Here is a 23120-nt window from a genome sequence, read left to right on the forward strand (position 1 = left end):
GTAAGTATATCCTATGAGTCAGCAATTCCACTTGTGGTGATAGATATAAATAAAGACAGACATAGGCAGAGGCAGAGATATATCTCCCGAAAATATTTTCATAGGAGTCCATAATGAACCTTGTATAAAAATGTTCATTGCTAGTCTATGGCCATGCCACCCTGAACGTGCCCGATTTCGTCTGATCTCAGAAGCTAAGCAGGGTCGGATGGGAGACTACCTAGGAATACCAGGTGCTGTGGGCATGTAAAAAATAAATGTTCATTGCTACATTATTTGCTGTGGTTGGGAACTGGAGATGACATGGGTGTTCATCAATGGGATTGTGAGCAAGTAAAATGTGGTATGACTGGTACTGTGGAGTACTAAGCAACAACAAATTTGATAATCACAGAATGTGAGTGAGTTTTTAAAACAATGCTTACTGAAAATAAGTAAGATCAGAATGGAAAACATAACAAGATGCTATTTACACAATTTAAAATGTTTGCACACCAAACAATTTATATTTTGCAAGAGCACAAACAAAAAATGAGCATTAAAGGCATTGGAATGGTAGCTTTTTGAAGGAGGACAAATGAGAAATGGGTATGGAAATAAAAGAGAATAGTTTTAAACACAAAAATAAAATGACATAGATCAATGAAGACAATGTACCAAAAACTGTCGTTAATTCAACCCTCTGCACCTGAGACCCTAATTTATAGACAAAATGCAGTAAAAGGACAAAGGGAGGAGATATTGCTGGAGTTCAGAAGTCAATGTTTTCCTCCAGAAGCTGGAAGTAAAGAGGGCTTGCAGAGTAGGAGCTGGGAGCAAAGGGTGGGTGGTGGGTAGAGGTAAGGGAATATCCTGGCTTTCTCCTGCCCTCCAATCTCTTACCTACTGTGAGCTGAACCCAGCCAGAAGGCAGTGAACACAGGAGCTTGGGCAACAAAAGCCTGCAGAGTTTAGCTCCCTGTGATATAGGGCAGAGTTTAAGACAGGCTAGAATTGGTTCTGAGATCACAAGGGCCAAGGATTACTATGCAAAATCAACACACATGCACACACACATGCACACATTCCAATGCAAAGTTCCCACTTATTGTCTTTCTCTCTTTCCTTGTCAATCCTCTATCAATCAGCATCTTTCCCCTACCTTCCATGCCATTTTTCTTTCTCCCTCCCAACTCTATTTCTCTTTTGCCTCCTCTTCTACTTTCCCACCACTTTTCCACTCTCTTTAAACTACTCTGTCTCCTATATTTAGCTCTGACTTTTTTTTCCTGACTCTGCTTCCCTGAGATTTAAATTCTTAGAAGGGTTCCTGAGAAACATCAGAAACAAACCATCTGAATAAGAAGAGCAGGAATGTGCCTTGCCCCAAGTGGCAGAACAGACCCCAGCATGCTAGACCCCAGCCCTGCACTCCACTTATACTGATTTTTAATCTGCCCCCAGACTGTGTCTCCCTCCTAATCCCTTTTTTCTCCTCAGCATCTTTTTCCACTTTTCCTGTCTCCCCGCCTTCCTCCCTTTACGGTATTCCCACATCCCTGGTTCTCCTTTTACTTTCCTGATCAGTCCCTCTCTGCTTCCTTCAATCGCTTCTGCCCCTTTCTGCTCATAAGTGATTGGTCTTCCTCATTGTTTAGACCTCAGGTCTTCATTTACATCCCCTTAATCAGATAGGTGGAACCATTAAACAAACGATTCTCTCCTTTGTGTTTGCTCCCCAATCTGTATTCTTGACCATTGGGAGCAGACCCTCATTTCATTCACTCAACAAAAATTTACTGAGTGCCTCATTTCATTCACTCAACAAAAATTTAGGCTGGGTGCTGGGGATACAGAGGTAATCAAGGTGAACTTCTGGCCTCAAGGTTGAAGTACAGAGGAGAAATGATGACAATATATGACACTGGGATACATGGCTTTCTGGAGGAAAGCCAAGGAAGGTTTCAGAGGAGGGTGAACTTTATTGAAGAATGAATAGGAGTCCTCTGTTTTCCTAGACTGAGGATAGCACCAAAGAATGAAACAGCACTGTGTATTCTGGGCATAGTAGTTAGGTATTTGACTAAGACTTGAGTGGAGAAGATAGAAGATAAAGAAGAGACAGGAGAGGAAAGGTAGGAGGTTTTGTTCACCCTGAAAAGGGGTTTGAACTTGACGGTGGGGGCAACAAAGAACCAGTGACTTTGGGGTGGGAGCAATAAGGTTGAATTTTTTGTATTGTACTGTGCCTTCCATATAAGAGAAGAGAAGGAGCAGAAAGATCAGTCAGGGTGATGGTGGTCTGGACCAAATTGGCAGCAGGACAGATGAAGAAAATCAGATGAATATGAATTTAGGAGGTCAAAACACCAATGTTGGTAACTAACTGGATAAAGGGGGCTGAACGAGAGAAAGAATCAAGCATGATTTCCAGGATTCTGATAGGAGTCACAGAGTGGCTAATGAGAACATTCACTGGGATGAGAAAGTTAAAAGGAGCATGTTTGGACATTCTGATCTTGTGAGCTGCTCCATCCAGGCGGTAGCTGAACACTCGGATATGGAGTTTCAGAGAGAGGCCAGGGTTGGATGCAACGAAGCCTTAGAAAGATAGAACGGCCAGGGGTAGTGGGCCAGAGACTACCCTGGCCAGATCCGCAGGCGGGTTCTCGCTCCACCTGCAGGTGGCACTACAGCCCCGCGCTTCTGAGCCCGGTTTTCAGAGCCGCACGTGTGCTCTTGTACTCGCAGTGTTCTGTTTCTCCCTTGACATGCAGGCTTTAGCTGGGGATTCAAACCTGGAACGGCCTCCAGAGACCGTATCCAAGTCATCTACGGGGCCACTACATGGGTGGCAGCTCAGGGACCTCAGGGCTGATGGCGTGGTTGGTGTGACCACCTGTCCTTCCGGCCTCCTCCAGGAACCAAGAGAAGGCCCAGGTAGGCAGTGCAGGGAGCAGAGAGGCATGGAAAGCCACCAAGCCCAGACGCCCGAATTGCTAGAAACGGAATTTCCTGTCCTTTAGGACTGCCCCCGCGTGGGAAACGTGTCGCGGATCCTTTAAGGCTCCATCTCCTTGCCCTCCCCTGCCCGGGACAGGCCGGGACACCCGGGACCTGACATTTGGCGTCTCTCAACGTGGGATCTAAAAATAACTGCCGTGGGTTACTTTAGGCCATTGTTCCTCACGCACTCAGTGCGCCAGCTCGCATACCATGTCATGCGATAACTTATCTCCCGGGTGAGTATACCTGGCCCATACCCTCCTCTGCTCGGACCCCGCTGTCTCAACCCATGATTCAGACTTTTAAGTCGCCTCTTCAGCCCCAAACCTTGGCTACTGGGCGGAGTCTTCACAGGAGGGGGACGGGGCCTTCAGTGCTCCAAGGAATTTTTCTCAAAACTTCCCAGCAGGAGGCTGGCGGGAACCCGGGCCTCGCAGGTCAACTCAATAACTGGTGCCAAACTCTAAACCTCAGGCTTAAGGAGAGGGCGTGGTCTTCTGGGAGTGTGCGGCCAATGGGTGCTGTGAAGGGCGTGGCCCGTGGAGTTACGGGGGGACCCTCGGGTTTTTCCCCCAAGCCGGGCTCCAGATCCCCGGGAGCCTTGCTGCTCTCCGGCTCCTTAGCTTGTGGCTGTTGGTCACACTAGGCCTGCCCTCCGCACTTCGCTCCTGGACCCCCGTCGTCCCCGCGTCCTCTGGCCGCCAGGCCCCAGTCTGCTCTCCTTAACTTCAGCTCCTGTTCTTCCAGCTCTTAAGACAAGATGCCGTCGGGCTTCCAACAGATCGGCTCAGAAGTAGGGTTCAGCATGTGGTGGCGGGCCGGGGCACGGGTCTCACTTTTCACGGGCTGGGGTCACAGTTGGGGTCAGCTACTGGGCAGTCCCTGCTTAGCGGGTGGGGGTTAAGGGCCTGGCTATTTACACTCGGTCTGGACAACCTGTGACTGTCGGATTCCAGTCCTCCAACAGGCTGAGTGAATCTGGGGAACCGTTCAGGGGAACGGGCCACAACTGGATTTTGTGAGACCAGGGTTCGCCCCCTTCTCTAGTACACGGCGTTGCATCGGGATCAGGGTCACCCTGCTTTCCATCAAGCTTGAGAAAGGGGATCCAGGCAGGTCTTGGCCTCCAGCAGCTGTCGGTCTGTCACGGCTCTCTGGAAGTTTTTCGAGGACCAGAGGCTCTCTGTTGGCCCCTACCCCCACTCCTGGCCGTTCTTCAGGACGCTGAACTTTCCCTTGGCCCCATGGTTGGTGTTGGGGCAGAGAGGAGTGGCAGTCCCCTCCCTCCCCCAGCTCAAGTTTCCGCTTAGAGACAGTCTGTGCCGCCAGCTAGCGGCCACCAGAGCCACCGCCCCTCACACCACCTTCCCGCCCCCATCCCTTGGGCATGGCTCTCCCCAGCAAAAGTCGGGCATGGCCCATCTCCCCCACCCCCTTTCGTTGGGGCTTAGAGGGGGAGGGAAGGCCGGGGCGGAGAAAAAGAAGGCCACCGCCAGGGCCATAGGCTGGGAGGAATGACCCCGATGTCCTTTTTGGAACTGCTCTTCTTGCGCCTGTTGAGGGCCTCCAGGAGACCGGCTGAGAGAACCCCGGGGAAGGGAAGAAGACAGAAGCTGATGATAATAATACACTTGTCAGTTTATGAAATCAGCACTGTTGGGGGTACTGTTAACATTTGATTTTGACTATTACACTTTCACTGACAGGTAGGCAAAGCAGGCAACATACCTCTATCTCCTCTAAAAGAAATCTAGGTTCAGAATGGGGAAGTTACTTGCCCAAGGTCGCACAAATCTGAATTCAGATCTCTTAAGGCCAAGCCTGTCCCAAGGTCACAGAGGAATTGTGAGACCTAGGTCCTCAAACATTCCTCTGCCAGCTGGACTCAAATATCCAATTTCTCTTTCATGCCCTGGTTACTGTGGGGTTCTTTCTGCTCCTGTTTACACCAAAGTCTTTCTGAAAGTCCTAACATGGCCCACTTTCCCTCACCCAACATGTTGGATGGAACTCAGTATCATAAAGCTCTGACTGGGCCCAGGCTCAGGACCCTGGAGGAAGGAAAGAAACCACAATTCCACGTGACATTCCTCCTCTCTGCTTCTGTCTGCTCAGGAAGGGGAACCCCCTCAGCAACAAGTCACTGGGACACTGGTCCTCTCTGTATTCTCTGCTGTGCTTGGCTCCCTGCAGTTTGGCTACAACATTGGGGTCATCAATGCCCCACAAAAGGTGAGAGACCTGCGACTGGTAGAGTGGAAGTACCCAAAAAAGGAGGGCAGGGGACATAAGGGACTAGCAGAGAGGGAAGGGTCTGCAGGGATTCACTCTATGCTATCCCCACCCCCACCCCAGGTGATTGAACAGAGCTACAATGAGACATGGCTGGGGAGGCAGGGGCCTGAGGGACCAAGCTCCATCCCCACAGGCACCCTCACCACCCTCTGGGCTCTCTCTGTGGCCATCTTTTCTGTGGGCGGCATGATCTCCTCCTTCCTCATCGGCGTCATCTCTCAGTGGCTGGGAAGGTATGAGGCTGGAGGACAAGGGTGGGGAACATGAAGGAGGAGCCACATCACAGGCACCTAACTCTCACAGCCCCTCTCTCTGCCTGTCAGGAAAAGAGCAATGCTGGTCAACAACACCCTGGCAGTGCTGGGGGGCACCCTCATGGGCCTGGCCAATGCTGCTTCTTCCTATGAGATGCTCATTCTTGGACGGTTCCTCATTGGCGCCTACTCAGGTACCCACAGGCACTATGGCCCTGCCAGTGCCCAGGTCTCCTCCTCCATCTTGAGTGTGGCAGGAGAAAGTGGGCAGCTGCCTCAGCCCTCTCTTCTTCCCTCTGCTCAGGGCTGACATCAGGACTTGTGCCCATGTATGTGGGGGAGATCTCCCCCACTCACTTGCGGGGCGCCTTGGGGACACTTAACCAACTGGCCATCGTCATTGGCATTCTGATTGCCCAGGTTAGTAGGCCTGGCCTCATGGGGGAATAGGCAGAGGATTGGGGTGGGGCTCTGGAGAACAGGTTGAATAGCCTAACCTCCTTCTCCCACAGGTGCTGGGCTTGGAGTCCATGTTGGGCACTGCCATCCTATGGCCACTACTCCTGGGCATCACAGTGCTGCCTGCCCTCCTGCAACTGGTCCTGCTGCCCTTCTGCCCAGAAAGCCCCCGCTACCTCTACATCATTCGGAACCTGGAGGGGCCTGCCAAAAAGAGTGAGTGAACTTCCACACCATCTTGCTAGTGCCTGTTCCCCTCCCAGGTCTTCTCCCTGCCTTCTCAAGCCTGACTCTCCACACTTCCAGGTCTGAAGCGCCTGACAGGCTGGGCTGATGTGTCTGGAGCACTGGCTGAGCTGAAGGAGGAGAAGCGGAAGCTGGAGCGGGAGCGGCCACTGTCCTTGCTGCAGCTCTTGGGCAGCCGTACCCACCGGCAGCCCCTAGTCATTGCAATTGTGCTGCAGCTGAGCCAGCAGCTCTCAGGCATCAATGCTGTATGTGTGCAGCAGCCTCCTGGAAGGGCAGGGTTAGGGAACAGCCCAAGAAGAGGGGAGAAGGGAACAAATCCCCTCCCTTAAAATTCAGGGTCAGTCCAGCTTGGTATGGCTGCAGGGGAGGAGGGAACATCCCTGCCATCCCCTTTTCTTCTCCCTCACTTCTAGGTTTTCTATTATTCAACAAGCATCTTCGAGACTGCAGGGGTAGGGCAGCCAGCCTATGCCACCATAGGAGCTGGTGTAGTCAACACAGTCTTCACCTTGGTCTCGGTAACTGCTGGCCTCTGGAATGGCCTCCACCATTGGCTTCACATCCCTTGATTGTCTCCACCCACCCCATGCCTCCCACTTCCTATGTCTTGAAGCCTCTGCCCCCCCACTCCACCCCAACCAAGCCCTGACTCTCACCCTAGGTGTTCTTGGTGGAACGGGCTGGGCGCCGGACACTTCATCTCCTGGGCCTGGCAGGAATGTGTGGCTGTGCAATCTTGATGACTGTGGCTCTGCTTCTGCTGGTGAGGCCTGGGGAGTGGTAAGGGAACCAGTGGCCTAACCCATGGGGACTACCCCAAGAGGCTCTGTGGCCAGCCAGGGCCATGCCTCAACATATGTGCCTTTGATCTCAGGTGCCACCTTGTGTGCTAGGACAATAATCTGTGCTCCCGAGGGACCCAGGCTCTACTCCTTCTCGCTCAAGGAAGAAGTTGTAGCACAACTCTGGCAGCCAGGAAGGAGGGACACTGTCCAGCCCCAGGAACAATCATTCCTAAGGACCCAGCTTTAGAACCAAGGGAGAACTGCCCACCTTAATAGCTGAGAGTCCCTAACATTCCCTCTGCCTTGAATCGGCACAGAGCAGCCAGAAGAATGTCAGTGCTCAGAAATTCTCAAGGGCCTGTTTTAACCTAGAGTGGCAGGCTCCCCCATGAGCTGCTGAGAAGGGTAGATTTCAGTTCTCTGGGTTGAGGGCAAAGGAAGATCCAGAAAGACCTGACCTGAATCCTACCCTCCCTGCCTGTCCCCCAGGAGCGGTTTCCAGCCATGAGCTATGTCTCTATCATAGCCATCTTCGGCTTTGTGGCATTCTTTGAGATTGGCCCTGGCCCCATCCCCTGGTTCATTGTGGCCGAGCTCTTCAGCCAGGGTCCCCGCCCAGCAGCCATGGCTGTGGCTGGTTTCTCCAACTGGACGTGCAACTTCCTCATTGGCATGAGTTTCCAGTATATTGCGGTAGGTGGCCTGCCCCTGTCCCAGTCTTTCACACCATAGGCCAGAGGGGGGCAACTCACAGCTAGCCCACTGGCTTTCCAGTCAGGCACTTCCCAGCCCACAGACTACTAGTCTAGGGATCACTTTGGTGGACCGCATGGGCCCTGGAGACCACCTGTTCCACCAGAATCAAAGGAAAGAAGGGAGCTAAACTAGATCCCATAGCAACAGAACTGCTAGTGGCATACTTTATTTAAACTAGTAATAAAATTATAACCTTCATATTAATATTGCAAACAGTTGGGAATCCACTCTGAGTATAGTAACTCAGGATGATGAGGGCAAAAAACTACAGGAGAGTTGGGGTTCAGAGAATCCTTTTCACTAAATTCTCATTCCACGTAATTTCCATTGCCCAGTAAAGGAGCCACCTGTTCTCTGCAGTATCCCAGCTCCCTATGGGGGACTTTAGTTTCTGGCATGCCTGAGACTCGCTCTCCCCTCCTCTTCCCTCTGTCAACATCTCTTTCTCCGCCTGTCCCAGGATGCTATGGGTCCCTATGTCTTCCTTCTATTTGCGGTCCTCCTGCTCAGCTTCTTCATCTTCACCTTCTTAAAAGTGCCTGAAACCCGAGGCCGGACGTTTGACCAGATCTCAGCCGCCTTCCACCGGACACCCTCTCTTTTAGAGCAGGAGGTGAAGCCCAGCACGGAACTTGAGTACTTGGGGCCAGATGAGAATGACTGAGGGGCAAGGCAGGGATTGGAGAGCCACTGCTGTGTCCCCAGAGACCCCCTCCTTTCCTCTGCAGCACTTTAACCCTCTCTTCCCCATCACTTCCAGGGTGGAAAAAGCCCCTGCAGCCTGGTGGAATTGGGAAACTGGAGGGAGGGGCGGTCTGAGCACCACCTCATTCCCCTTATGTGACTCTCTTGGATTATTTATGTGTTGTGGTTAGGTTGTGGCCATCAGGGTGAGCAGTCCCCTCAGCCTCCTCTTCCTTCCTCCATAGCCTACCCCATCCCCACTCCCACCCAACCTAAGCACCAGAATATTTTCCCCCTCCCCTGTACCCTGAGAGAAGGGGGATTAGAGGGAGGAAAGGCTCTAGGACTGACTTCAGTGGGGGTGAACTGAAACAGAGCAGGACTAGAGAAATCAAGTTTCCTGCCATTTTGGACTCCTCCCACTCTCTGGCACTTTGAATTCTTGCCACATAGACTGTGGGTAAAGAGGGTTGTCTTGATACCTCCATGGCAAAGGATATGCCCTCCCAACATCTAACTCACGCCTCTCACTGCAGGCTCAGTCCTCTCGCTCAACCTTCCAGGGCAAGAGGGAACATGTGCCCATATGTGGCTAGAGGGACAGCAAGCTCCCGCCTCTAGACTTAAGGCTCTGGGCCCTACCCCAACTGCTTCTCAAGGCTGCCAAATGGGGGCCCCAGCTCCTCTCCCATCCTGGAAGGGTGTTGTATCCACAGGCTTTTGACCAACTAAGGGAAAGAGGGATTTGAAAAGCTGACTGTAAACACTGGGCTGGGAGGAACCTTCAGAGATTTTTGTATATGTTTGAAAAAAAGGGGTAGGGAAAAGAAACTAAAGGTCTGTTGTACTAAATGTAAATATATAGATACATATATAAAGTCACTGTATGAAACAAATGTCTTGTTGTGGAGGCACTCAAGGATGGACTCAGACAGGGACCATAACTTCTCTCCCCTCTGCCTCCTTCTCTATCCTGCCTCAGCTTAAGTCTAAAGAATCCTCTAGATCAGTGGTCCCCCACCTTTTTGGCATCCGAGACCAGTGCTCCTATGAGAATCTAATGCCTGATGATCTGAGGTGAAGCTGAGGCGGTGATGCTAGTGCTGGGGAACGGCTGCAAATACAGATGAAACTTTGCTTCTAGCCCACCACTCACCTCCTGCTATGCAGCTCACTTGCTCACCTCACCTCCTGCTGTGCTGCCAGGTTCCTAACAGGCCATGGACCAGCACCAGCCTGAGGCCTTCAAGTTGGGGACCCTTGCTCTAGGTGATATCACTCATGCCCCCATTTATATTTCTAGTCATTACTTTTAATAGTAAATGCTAATAAGTTGGAGCTGCAAGTGTCAAACTGTGCTGTTGGCACTTTACAAAACATTCTGCAAGGGAATTATCCTTCTACTACAGATGGAAAAAGTGACTCTCACAGGGATGAAAGCACTTGTTGAGAGCTGCACAGCTAGAAATATGGAAACGAGGATTCAAGGTGCTGCCCACTGCCTCACATCCTCCTCCTCCCCACCTTCACCAGCATGTTACCAGCAATTCTCTGAACAGAAAAGAGGCAGAGACCGAGACAACAGGAAAGCCTGTTTTTGTTTTTACTGGAGGCTCAGGTGGCACATGACAGTTCATAAAATGGCTTCAGAGATCAGGTGTAGAGGGAAAACAAAAAATAAACTGGGGTGGGAAAGAAAAACAACCAGGAGGAGGTAAGAGCTGGCTGGTTCCTTCTCAGCCTGATTTAGGGGAGGGAGTTGGTGCCTCTGAACAAAAAGGATGGATCCCTTCCTTCAACCCTTGGTAGGGGACAGAGAAAAAAAAAGTAAAAGCTGTTGCTTTGGCCCTCCTGAGTCTCAAGGAAAAAGGGGAAAAGCCGGTGTTTTGATGTCATGAATTATGGGAAGGGGGGGTACTGGGTAGGGTACAGGTCAGTTGGAAAAACTGGCAGATACCTGAGAGAGAAAAAGAAATGGATAAGTCATGACTAGCGACTTAGGACCCAGTCCCCTGCCCTCTTGGCTCCCTGCCCTGGGCCCTCCCCAGGAGGAGCCACTCACCAGATGGTAGCTCTGGGTGTCCTTTGAGTTGGAATCACTCCAGTATAGTGGTGGGGGGGTCCCCACTGTTGATGGGGGCTGAGGTCTAAAGAGAACAGGAGTGGTCGATTGAGACCCTCTTGTTCTTTTAGGCTCCTAACTTCAACCTTCTCTACATTTCCTCTTTTCATTCCTATAGCTCCTTCCCATTCCTCCCCCAATTCACATCCATAACTGATACTATGGATCCAAGTAGAGCTGACACAGAGGGTGACACAGGCTTGACTGCATCTGCTGGGGTTTCCTGGTGGGTAGGGGTGACTGCCAGAGGTGGCCCAACAGTACTAGTTCTTTGGTGTCAGGCTGCTTGAAAGTGGGTAGGGAAGGAGCAGGGGGCAAGAGAGGAGGGAACAGGATAGAGAAAGGAAGGGTAGAAAAGAGAGGGGAAAGGAAGGAGAGGGGGAGGTGGCTCCACAGTAGACAGTCCAAGGTCTTCACCTCCTGGGCTGTGGGCTGCCTGGGTCCAGGGGGCTGCTGCCTTCGGCGCTGGAAGTAGGGGCGGTTTCTTGGGCGCTGGGGCTCAGGCCGGGAACCATCAGTGGGACCTTGGCTGGGCTTGGTCTCGCCATCCCCACCTTCTGTGGTAGGCTGCTGGGGTGGCCTGGGGCGGAAAGGCCTGGGAAGAGAAGTGGGGACCCTGAAGAGAGCAGAGGGCCAGTGCAGACCACCTCCCACCCTCCCAGGACTCCCCAGAGGTGGACCCGCCAGCTTCTCCGTCCCCAGGAGCCAAATCCCTAGGGGGCCTGCTTCCCCAGGACACCTATGTAGTAATCTTTTAGCTACCCAGCCCTCTTCACCAGTAGCTTCAGGCTTGAGAACTTAGCTCTTCCCCTTCACATCCTCCCGACTCCTCCTGTACTCCTACGCTCCCCCACCCCTATCCAATACTAGATGGTGAAGGGGAAGATAGGGTCTGGAAAAGGAGTCTTACCTTCGGTACCTAGGCCGGAATCTGGGTGGGGGGACCCGCTCATCTCCCTGCTGTTGGTCCCCCTCCAATGGGGCTGTCTCTTTAGATTCTACCCCATCAGTGCCCTGGGAATATAGAGAGGCCTTGGTGAGCTGCGGTAACAGCAGCTGCCCAGGACTCAGGTGTCCAGAGCTCTTCTCAACCCTTGGTTCCACTTCCCCTAGGGACTTTGTGCTCTCTCTCTTCAGGAACTCCCACTTGGGTATTTGGTTCCACATTCCCAGTTCTCCTCACCTCTATAGGTTGCTGCTGGTTGGGGGGCCTTGGGCCTCGCACAAAGCGACGGCGGTAGAAGAAGGGTGGTGGGCGCCGTCGTCTGGGCCTCTGCCCAGGGTCTTCAGCTCGTTCCCCTTCACTGCCTGGTTCTGTCCCACCTGATGGGGCCTCTGCCACCATAGGTGGTGGGGCAGCTGGGCGAGGCCGGGGGATGAATCGGCGGAACCTACGTCGATTGGGGGCATAGCGGCTGCCCTTCACTGGCACCCCTCCGGGCCCAGTTACATTAGCAGCTTCTGCACCCTAGAAAGGAGGTAGGGAGAACTTGCTCCAATAGCAAATGCACAATGTTCCCCAAATGGCTCAAATCATTAGTCTCCCCCTTCTTCCACCTAAATGCCTTCTCCAGTTTCCCTTCAGCCCCTCTAACTTCTTCCTACTCTCCCCTAGTGAGGCAATGGCATATTTGGATCCTTCTAGGAGGGGCCACCTCTGCGACTTGTCTTTTTGAAATAGCTGTTACTGGATCCTCTTGAATTTAAGACTGGAGATGGCTGTGTGAATGGAAAAAGGTTTGGCAGCAACTATCCACCTTACTACAGAGGGCTGACTCTAAGAGAGCATGAGGACAGAGCCCCACGTAGAGAACAGACATAGAAGTGCTTGTGAACTTCCAAAAAAAAGCCCATATATCACTCAGTAACAGATAACTAGGACATGTTCTTTAGGACATCTCTTAGAGCAGCCAATGTTAAAGACAACAATGTCTGGGTGAGTACACAGCTTGAGCTGAGCCAGAGGAAGAGCTAGCCTCAGGAGGACCAAAGCCTGGGATGACTCCAGGCCACCCTCCCACCAGCCTGGTCAACTCTATATCCCACCGCGGCCCCCAAACCTTCTCTCCTTCCACGACATCAAACTCCACAGTCTCCCCATCTCCAACGCTGCGCAGAAACTTCCTGGGGTTGTTTCTTTTAATAGCTGTCTGGTTAGGGGAAAGGCCATGAAAAAGGTGAAAATAGCAAGCCCAGAGTCTCTTTCCCCCTTGCTGGGCCCACCACCCAATTTCATTCTTTTCACCACTCTACTTGTGGGTGGGGCTGGAGGGTGGAGCAAAGAGAAGATAGTCAAAGTTTAGTAAGGGAAAAGCCATAAACTAGGAGCCTCCAGAACTACTGTGCAGCTACCACTGTCCCAGGACACACTCCCTCCCTTTACCCCGCAGGGATTTCAAAGAGGCAAGAAACATGAACTCAAAAGCAAAACAAAAAGCAGAGACAGTCTTAAGTTGCAAAATGGGTAAAATATACTGTGCTTCTTACCTCAATCCCACTGAGAGCTCTTTCCACCAAAGCAGTGGTTCTCAAACTGTGGCGTGCATCAGAATCACCTGGAGAGCTTGTTAAAACAGATTGCCAACCCCTCTGCCAAGTCTGATTGATTCAGGAAGTTTGGGGTGGGGCCTGAGAATCTAGATGTCAGGTGATGCTACTGCTAGTGCAGGGACCACACTTTGAGAACCACTGCACCCAAGTATCTCTAGCCTGTGTCTCTGATCATTGCCTGTGATTCACTCCTGTGGTGTCAACAGGTCCCAGTAGGTAGTGAGCATGCCATGCCCAGAGGGCAGCACATATATTTTTTAGAGACAACCTAACACAAGTGAGGCCAATGGCAGTTAATTTAGACACCTGATGCAGATGAGGAGGGAAACTATTTCCTGCTGGGCATCTCATGGTGAGGTAAAAGCTGGAGAAGCATGACTTTGCTGTAAGGATTATGGTATAGGCCTTCAAAGAGAGGGCAAGTTTCTCCCCTCAGAAAGCCAACCTAGCTCTTACCTGGTGAACAAAGACATCCTCCTTGGTGTCATTCCTGCAGAACAGGATGGGTCATTAGGGGGTGACTTTGGTGAGATTCTCACCTCCCTTAAGGCCTCCCTAGTTGCCCATTCCTAAATCGGTGGGCCTATCTTCTCCAGCCTTCCATGGCTGCTTGAGGATAGACAGGGCCCCCAGAAGTTGGTATGAAAAGAAGTATAACTAAAAGCTCAGTGGAAAATCTGGGCTTTATAAGGAAAGGGTGGAGTGGAAAGGCAAATTTACCTTGCAGGAACTGAGCACTCCACCCTCTACCCTTTAGAAACTGGTAGTGCTTGGTGTAACTGTTCCTAGGTCAACACCCCCTCTTCACCAACCCCCATCGTCGTTGGAAAATTTCGTTCATCTCCTTCTACAATCAAGGAGCAAGAAAGTGGGGATGGGGGAGAGGTGCAGAACAAGTTTGAGACGGGGACAATGTGTCAAGAACTTGCTCTAAACAGCCCCCAAACTTTATTCTCAGCCTCAGCCTGGAAGTGAACTCTAGGGTGAGGCTCCCTTTCAACACACTAAGGGACCAAGGGTAAGACAGATATTCCATCATTATCACTACTTGCCTATTACCTGAGTTTATCCTAGCACCCCAATGCAGAGGAGGGGAGAAGTTTTCCTTCAGAACCTCCCAGGAGTCCTCAGTTTCCAGAATTAGAGAGGGGCCCTTCCCTAGAACAAATGTTCTAGCTTTAAAGCACTTGGATCTGCACAAAGGTCAGCCTGCTAAGAGGGAACTAGGGCCTCCTAGAAGGGCTGGGTTGGGCAGGGTGCCCAGGCTGAGGAAAGGCCCACAGAGGGAGACCTGGCTTTGCTCAGAATCTACCACTAGGGCCCCTCCCAGTACTGGCAGGGGGTTGGATTGCCAAAGAGAAGGAAAGCAGCAGCCTGTGTCTAGGCAGGCTCCTTCCCCAACCCCCACCAGCCTCAGTCCCATCAGGTGGGGGATTTGAATGAGCCAACAGCTCTCTAAGGCAGATGAGTTATCAGAGTGCTATGTGTGTTGCCTGAAACAGGAAATTAGCGTGGTCTGGAGCCCTAGGTGCAGAAAGCAGGTACATTCTGCCCCAAGTGGGGTAAACTAAACCAGAAGGTGAGACACACAAGCTGGAAGGATCAGAGCCAGGTTTGCCAACTTCCTAGATTGTTAACCCTCTGCTGCCCTTGAAGATGAGACTTCACCTTGCCCACAGTTGTGCTGCAAGACTTTCAATCAGCATCAGCTGGACATTGCAACCATGTGCCTTGAGATGAGGCTGGGAAGGTGTCCAGTCCCACAGGCCAGTTTGGAAGACACACATTACACCCCCACCCTGGGTTCCTTGGATACCTGTTGATGAATCCATAACCATTCCGGACGTTGAACCATTTGACAGTGCCCAGGACTTGGATTGCTGCCAGGCAGAGATGCAGTGGGGTCAGTGAGATGGGGGTAAGAGATGGAGTTGGACTCAGTTTTGAGACACTCCAAAATCTAACCTACCTCCCTATTACCTAGTAAACTTAACTTTAAATAGAAGTGCTCACACAGTGAGGCTCAGGCTTTCAAAACCCTTCAACTCTAAGGCATGTTCCTCATAGCCTATAAACCACCTAGAACCTGGTACTCACCTGATCCACAAAGTCCCATCCTCAGGCATACCTGAGAGTTTTTCTAGCCCTCTTAATATAAAGGTCCCTAGTGTACCTGCTTCCTGGGCTTAGAGATTGACCTAGTACTAACTCAAGTTAACTAAGCCAAGTCTCCCACTCCAGGAGGCTTGGCCAGACTTTGAGATTTATCCTCCTTCCCAAGGCCCTAGCTAGACCTGCCGACCACGCCCTCCTGCCCAGGAAGGCGCAGCAGCACTTCCCACCAGGAGAACCCATTTTGGTACTAGCCATCTCCAGCCCAGCTAGTCCTTTGAGTCTACAGGTCAGGCCTGCCTTTGGCTTTCCGGACCCCACCAAGCTCCACGATGCCCCTCCCCCAGCCCGCCGACTCCTTAGAACCGCCCTGGCACGCGCCTTCCCCTCACCCAGCACCGGCTTGTCCGCCTGACTCCGGGCTGGGGGCGCGGGGGTCCCCGAGGCCGCCGTCACCGGGTTGCCAGGGGTGCGAGGGCCAGGCGCTGAGGGGGTCCCAGCAGCGGGGCCTGAGACGGCTCCGACTCCGACGCCGCCCGCCCCACCGCCTGCTTTCTGTGGCTCCCCCGCCGGCACAGGTACCACCACCGCTACCACCCCTGCAGCCGTCGCGGGCACCGTCGCCGCGGGGGCCGCCGTTGCCACCGCTGCCGCCTCCGCCTCGCTCATCCCGCCGGGTCCAGTACCGGCCCCCGCCGCCACCTCCTCCTCCTCCGCCGCCGCCACCGCCCCGGCCCCTCCCCCCGGCTCGCGAACCCACTGCCCCGCTCGGTCCTCGCGCCCCGAGCCTCGCCCGCACGCCCGCAGCAGGCGCTGAAACGTAGCCAATCGTAGCCCACAGCCGCGGCGTGCACAGGCCCCGCCTCCTGGCCAAAGGCCAATCCTAGCGGAGCAGGCCCCTCGGCCGGCACGTCGGCCCCGCCTCCTGGACTTCGCGCGGCGGCCGAGGCCCCCGCCCGCAGCCCCGTAAGTACACCTGGGCCCCGCCCGGGTGTCGCCACGTGACCTCTCCCGGCCCCACGCATTGGCCGACAGCCCCTTTCCCCTCCCCCACCTACCCCTTTCCACCGGCCGCGGGAAATCAAACGGGCTGGTGGCTCCCCAACCGCCACCTGGCCTTTGCGCGAAGGGCGGGGCGGGGGGAGGTGCAGCTCCAAGGTTGCCCCTAACGACCCGGCTCGGGGGCCAGACCCCAGCCTCCGTTCTGGCTATGAGTTGCACCGCTCACCTTCACCCTCGAGACCGCCCTAGCCCGCAAGCTGCCAGGTGTGGACGCCTTATCCGGGCCCGCATCCACCCTCTCTCCAGAGGATGCCCGCAGAGCGGGCTGCGGTTCCGCCTGCGTAGCAAGCTTGAAGGCGCAGCAAAACGACTTTTCTAGCTCACGGTTACTCTCACAAGTCGGCGACTCTCACTTTTGTTTTGAAGGTAAAATTTACATATAACAAAATGCACAGCTCTTCGCTGAATTTTTATAAACGCGTTCATCCAGGTAGTCAATACTCTAATCGAGGTATTTTTCCCCTCACCATAGGAAATTTCTTCGAGGGACGTTTTCCTTTGCAGGCAATCCTAGTCTCCCCACGAACCATCGTTGTTCTGATGTCTGCCACGTTGGGTTAGTTTCAGGGTTTATCATGCTGGGCGCTGTGGTCTCCCGCCAGGCGGGGCCTCCCTCTCTGGCCGCCCTTTCCGCCTTCTTTTCTCCAGTTGGCCAGCCTCCTTCGACCAAGGCCTTTGCACAGGCAGTTTCCTCTTCCCTCTGTGTCTCTCAGGGTGACTTATTCAAATACCAGCTTACACATCACTCCTGTCACATCATCTTTTTTTTTTTTTACAGATTGCAAGGACCTTGTCAGTTTACAATCCCTTATTATTTTTGTTTTTTATGCCTACGGCGCCTGGTCTCCTATCTAAGTACTAACCCTTGCTTAGCTTCCAAGATCAGGTCAGATCCGTCTTGTTCAGGATAGCATGGCGGTAGACACATCATCTTTTATTTTTCTCTTGGCATTTTTGAAAATACGAGATTATCCTGTTATTTGCTTTATTTTATTCTCTCCACCCCACCCCGCCCCTGTCCCCTCCGCAACGCTGGACTGTTTACTCCACAGCCTTTAGAACTTTGTAGTTGTGCCTGACTCCTGGAACAGTGCCAAGCACAACATAGGCTCGCCATACTTCTCAAATAAATAAATGGTCCCTATTACACGGATGAGAAGACTGAGGACGGTGCGAAGCTTGCCCCTGGTTTTTCAGGAGCCGGGGAGTTCTGGTCCAGGAGCCGCAGTCTCCCTCCCAGAATAATGCGGCTCCGGAAGTCGCTCCTCCCGAGTGCAGCCTGCACGACCCCGGGAGTACGCGACTGGCGCTGAACAGCGCATATTTTTAGCCGAGACAGAACACCCCGGGGCAGCACACAGCCCCCACGCGCCGCTCGGCCCCATGTGGCGCTTCTCCAGTCTCGGTGTCCTCGCTAGAGCGGGCCTCCGCTCTCCAGCCATGGTAGCAGCTGCCTCCAAGCCCGGGCCCGGTGCGCCCTCTCCCGGCTGTTCCCTAGGGCTGGTGGCCCGGGCTTCCTCGCTGTCCTTCCTCTGGTTGCCCTGCTCATCTCACCCCTCAAAACGTTTTGGAGTTGAAAATTCTGTTTTCCAGGGTTTCAGGTACAATGGACAGAAAAAGAGAAAAGATGAGAAAACAACTAAATCACTAGGCGAGGCGATTAAGGATTCAGAATTTACCACCCTCCTTAGACTGTGAAGACCGATTTACCTGTGCCCAGCCCTGAGCTCAAGGGATGCCAGAAGCAAGAGACCAAGGCTGGAGGAAGACTAGCAAGATAGCTCACAGTGTAACCCCGGCAACAAAAGAATCTCATGGAAGGTAGGGGTGAAGCTCAGGTGTAGACTGCTTAACTATAAAGTTAGCAGGTGAGGTGAAAGGAAGTTCATGGGAAGAGTGAGTCCTGTTTGTAATCAGATTAAAAATTGGTCAGACAACCAGGGATGAGAGTGCCACGGGGAAAAGTAACTTTGGCCAGCGACTCGGGGGCATGAAACAACACTTATGTGTACATACAGGTTACATAGTCTTTATCCCCATAAATAAGAATTAGCAGATGACAGACAAAATTAATTTCCCTGTTCAATTGAAGGGTTTGTGCATGTAATTTTTTGGTTATTTAAGTATTTTTATGTTCTATAGATAACAAGGGCTCCAAACATTCTAACAAAAAGGCTTCTTCCTTTTTCTGTCACTGTATCCATTTGTTCCTGCCCACCTGAAGTTGTCTCGCTTGTTCTCTGTTTTGTTTAAAAAACAACAAAAACCCTGCCTCCCTAACTATTGCCCTGTATATCTCCATCAATTTAACACCAAAACTCCTGAAAGCAAGTTTTACTGTCTCTACCTCCCCATCTGTCTTTCACACCTCACCAATTCAAATCCAAATCCAGTTTCTGCCTCACCACTCCACTGAAATTGCTTCAGCAATGGTCTACAGTCCCTTCTTAATTGAAACATTCAGTGAATGGTTTTTGGTTCTCTTTCGACTCCATCCAGACAAGTGTTCCTGTAGTAGCTTCCACTGCCCAACCTTCCCCTGTACCTTCATCTCTCTCCTTTTATGGCTTGTCCTCCCCCACCAGCCTCAATCTTTCTTGAACTGTCTTCTCTGACCTGCCTTCTGTAGGTCATTCGATCCCTTCCCCTGCTTTTGGTGACTACTTGCTACTGATGGCTCTTAAACCTGTGTCTCTAGCGCTGAGTCCTTCCCACCAGAATGAGCCAAGCACTCTCTAGCCAGTTGCTCCTCAGACTTCTAAAACTTAACAAGCCCATATCTCAGCTTCTCTTTTTCCTCCCTCCTACCCACTCCTTGCTGAGTTATGTCACCACATATCCAAAGCCCATTCCTCATTTATAGAACAATTTCTCCTGTATGCTTAGGCTTAGCACAGCAAAGGTGAAGATTTGTGGTATCAAACTGAGATAATATTTGAAAGATTTAAAAGGTAGTGTCACCTCTGTCCCCTAGTACCAAATACTCCCAGCAACTTTCTCCTTCAACTTTCTTGTTGCAGCCCAAATCAGAGTTTACTTTTTCTCTTTTCTAATACCCACTCTCTTATTTCTCAACTGCTATAGTGTTTCATACCTGTAGCCTCCATCTTCTCTTCAGCTGTTGTTGCCTCTGTCCTTCCCTCTTTTCAGGCTCTGCTAGCACTCCGCGAAATCCTTGACCTTCTCTCCACTCTCTGCTTCCTTGTCCTGTCTACTATATCTGATATTTCTTACCATCTCCTTGAAATCTCCTCCTTGTTTTTATTTTTTAGCATAATAGCAGTAAGAATTAATGTTTATTGAGCACTTACTATGTGTCACACACTGTGCTAAGCACTTTAGATGTCTTCAGTCATTTAGTCCCTACAATAACCCTGGGAAGTGGATATTATGGTAATTATCCCCATTTTTCAGGTAAAGAAACTGAAGTATAGTGAAGTGAAGCAACCAGCTTAAAGTCATAACTGCTGTGGAACAAGCTAAGCTGGGATTCAAATACAGATAAGCCCAACTCCAGAGCCCAAATTCTAAGTCATTGCCTGTGCTGAGACTACATTTTCCCATCTTCCTCAACAGTCTTTTGGTCTCATATCCTTGTTAGTTCTTTCCATATGTCAGGCTTTTCCTTCCAAACTTAACTTCTTGAAAGACTGTCTGCATTACCCAGGCTCTGCTCCTTTCCTTGGCCTGGCATTCAGGAAACACCTATCTGTTGTATTAGTTCAACAGACACTTTTTTGCCCTTGTTTTTCTGTCTATGTTGCAGATCCAACTGGAGACCATTTCCTTCTCAAACTTCTTCATGGGCTCCTCAGTCTTTTACTTAATCTTTCCTAAAGGTCAGGACTTCCCAGTTCTTCTGATTCTATAACCTCTCCTATGGAAAGCTCATCCTTTCCTACCTGTTATGGACAGAATTGTGTCTTCTAAGAATATGTTATTGAAGTCCTAACCCCTGGCACCTGTGAATGTAACCTTATTTGGAAATAGGATCTTTGCAGCTGTAATTGAGTTAAGATGAGGTCATTAGGGTAGGCCCTAATCCAATATGACTGGTATCCTTATAAGAGGAAACTGCCATGTAAAGACAAACAGATAGGGAGAATGCCACATTATGATAGAGGCAGAGACTAAAGCGCTACAGCTGCAAACTAGGGAACACCTAGGGCTGCCAGAAACTAGAAGAGGCTAGGAAGGTTCCTCTTCAAGGCTTCAGAGAGAAGATAGCCCTGCCAATATTTTGATTTCAGACTTCTACAGAAGTGTGAGAATAAATTTCTGTTGTTTTAAACACGAAGTTTGTGAAATTTTGTTATGGTAGCCCTAGGAAACCAATAAACAACCCAGACGCAGATGACTCCATAATCTATGCCTCCATTCTAGACCACCTCAGCTCCAGACCCATGATGACCAACTGCAAACTGGAAATCTACAGGGTCCTATGTCTTGGTAAAGGGCTCCACCATATCTGGATGCGGAGATATGGACCCCACTATCCCTACCTGGTTCATACCATCAGCATCTCTCACCTACATCACTGCAATAGCATCCTGCCTACTTGGTTTCCTCATTTCCAGAGTTGCCCCACTCCAATCCACTTTTCACAGAGTACCTCACAAGCAAAATAGCTTCTCAGTCATTTCGTCCTACCACCTGCTTTATTTTCACTAAAGTATTTATTAGTACCTGATATTTTCTTGTTCATATTTTGTTGTTTATAATTTGTAAGTTGAGATCTTGTCTGTCTTGTTCACTGCTGTATTTGCAGTACCTAAAAGTGTAAGTGTAACTGGCATCTAGTAAGTGACCAGTAAATATATGGCTGGATTAATGAAGGCAGCCAGAAAGACCTTTATGAAAAGTATTTTTTCCCCCGGCAATATTTAGATACATTAAATATACACATTCCCTATAACCCAGCAATTCATCTTCTGGGTATGTGACGCAAAAAGGTTCTTTAACAGGTCTATAAGGAAAAACATTCATGAAAATGTGAAGGTGGAAAGTTGGAGTCAACCTGGGAATTCATCGCTGGGAGTACACCATAGAGTATTATGCAGCAATTTGAAGCAACTGATTAGATATACGTATTGCAACATGAATGAATAGATCTTAATAACACGGTGCTTAGAGAAAAAGTAAGAAATAGAATGAGGCTCTTTCTCTTCCGGTCCCAGGCTTTTTGGAAGCCGCAGGCTTCAGTGCAGACATGGGCAAGTCCAAGAACCACACCACACACAACCAGTCCCGAAAATGGCACTGAAATATTTATCAAGAAACCCCAATCACAAAGATATGAATCTCTTAAGGGGGTGGACCCCAAGTTCCTGAGGAACACGCGCTTTGCTAAGAAGCACAACAAGAAGAGGCTAAAGAAAATGCAAGCCAACAGCGCCAAGGCCATGAGTGCACCTGCTAAGGCTATCAAGGCCCTCGTAAAGCCCAAGGAGGTCAAGCCCAGGATCCCAAAGGGCGGCAGCTGCAAGCTCAGTCAACTTGCCTACATCGCTCACCCCAAGCTTGGGAAATGTGTTTGTCCTGTATTGCCAAGGGTCTCAGGCTCTGCCAGCCAAATTCCAAGGCCAAGGCTCAAACCAAGGCCCTGGCTGCAGCTGCAGCTCTGCCTCTGGCTCAGGCTCGAGCTCCTAAAGGTGTCCAGGCCCTCCCGAAGGTTCCAGAGTAGAAATCTGTCTGCCGATATGAGGATGGAAGGACTGGTGTGACCCCTGGGTTGCTGTCTGTGTTGGGCTGGTGTCCTCCTGTGCTATTCGTACAAATAAACCTGAGGCAGGATCTGTCAAAAAAAAAAAAAGAAAAAGAAAAAGAAAAACGATATATGCAATGATCTTATTTACTTAAAAAGACAGGTTCTCACAAACAACAAGTCACATCTCAGAATACATAAAAACAAAAAGATAATAGCACAATTGCCTACAGAAGGGAAGGGATAGGAGTGGGGTAAGAGATTAAAAAATAAACTTAAGCAAATTTATGAATGAATGAATGAATGAAATACTCTATTCTGCTTAAAACTCTTAAGCGACTTACCATTGAAGACCCATAGGTAAAGTTCAAACCTCTTAGGTTGGCTCTAAAGACCCAAGATCCAGTCTTCTGTCTTTCCATTGATGCTGAGCCTACCCATGCAGTCCCCAAACACTCCCTCCTGACTGGTCTTCTGGACACTTGTCCGAATTGTGCAATACAGTAGCCACTAGTTACATATGGCCATTGAAATTTAATTAAAATAAAAAATTCAGTTCTTCAGTTTCACTAGCCACGTTTCAAGAATTAAATGGCTATACGTGGCTAGTGAATACTGTTTTAACACAGATATGGAACATTTTTGTCATCACAGAAAGTTCTAGTAGACAGTGCTGCTATACAACCATCTTTTTAAATCTCAACTTTCATGATACTAAATCATCTGTTCTCAAAGTCCATGGATTCTCTATTCGAATTTATTTCACTGATATTTATTACCACTTTCTGACCATGTAATGAGGAAGTGCACCAGTAACTAATGATAATTGCGGTGCTCATTAGCAACTCTGTGTCTTCTAAATATTTCAAGTAGTTTACAATGAAACGTATATTCATTTATTTCTTCAACAAACATAAATTGAGCACCTATTGTGTGTTAGGTGCTGTAATGGTACTGGGGATATAGTGGTAAATAAGATGTATAAGATCCTTGCCCTCATATGACTCACATTCTAGTAAAGGAGACAGTGAAATAAGTAAACAAATACACGTTTTAATTACAGATATAATAAAAGCCATGAAGGAAATGCATAGATTGAGGAT

The 23120-nt window shown here is 50.4% G+C and overlaps 2 protein-coding genes and 1 pseudogene across 2 annotated transcripts; 2 read left to right on the top strand and 1 right to left on the bottom strand.

Annotated features, from left to right (window-relative positions):
* Positions 1-3745: 3745 nt before the first annotated feature.
* SLC2A4 (solute carrier family 2 member 4) lies at positions 3746-8447 on the top strand. The gene is given in 11 exon segments (NM_001305197.1): positions 3746-3778; positions 5101-5217; positions 5341-5513; positions 5604-5728; positions 5839-5954; positions 6047-6209; positions 6300-6487; positions 6656-6760; positions 6904-7005; positions 7517-7720; positions 8244-8447. Coding segments are annotated over 11 exon segments (1530 nt in total).
* Positions 8448-10045: 1598 nt separating this feature from the next.
* On the bottom strand, positions 10046-15995 carry YBX2 (Y-box binding protein 2). Its single transcript, XM_011358808.1, has 9 exons — positions 15644-15995; positions 14956-15019; positions 13596-13629; positions 12650-12739; positions 11773-12057; positions 11500-11603; positions 11007-11184; positions 10530-10614; positions 10046-10424 (listed from the first exon to the last, which is right to left on the bottom strand). Exons 1-8 carry the CDS (start codon positions 15918-15920, stop codon positions 10564-10566), a joined length of 1083 nt encoding a protein of 360 aa, XP_011357110.1. The 5' UTR covers positions 15921-15995; the 3' UTR covers positions 10046-10424; positions 10530-10563.
* Positions 15996-21475: 5480 nt separating this feature from the next.
* LOC105291342 lies at positions 21476-22106 on the top strand (annotated as a pseudogene).
* The last annotated feature ends 1014 nt before the right edge of the window (positions 22107-23120 follow it).

The sequence above is a fragment of the Pteropus vampyrus genome, unplaced genomic scaffold (genome assembly GCF_000151845.1).
Source record: "Pteropus vampyrus isolate Shadow unplaced genomic scaffold, Pvam_2.0 Scaffold44, whole genome shotgun sequence".
Lineage (NCBI taxonomy): Eukaryota > Metazoa > Chordata > Mammalia > Chiroptera > Pteropodidae > Pteropus > Pteropus vampyrus.

Excerpts from the sequence above, each read along its gene's own strand:
- YBX2 (XM_011358808.1), bottom strand. The coding sequence starts at position 15,920 with ATGAGCGAGGCGGAGGCGGCAGCGGTGGCAACGGCGGCCCCCGCGGCG. Across the intron at positions 15,020-15,643 it reads GGCGGACAAGCCGGTGCTGG|CAATCCAAGTCCTGGGCACT; the intron begins GTGAGGGGAAGG and ends TCTGCCTGGCAG. Across the intron at positions 10,615-11,006 it reads GGCAGCCCACAGCCCAGGAG|ACCTCAGCCCCCATCAACAG; the intron begins GTGAAGACCTTG and ends TGTTCTCTTTAG.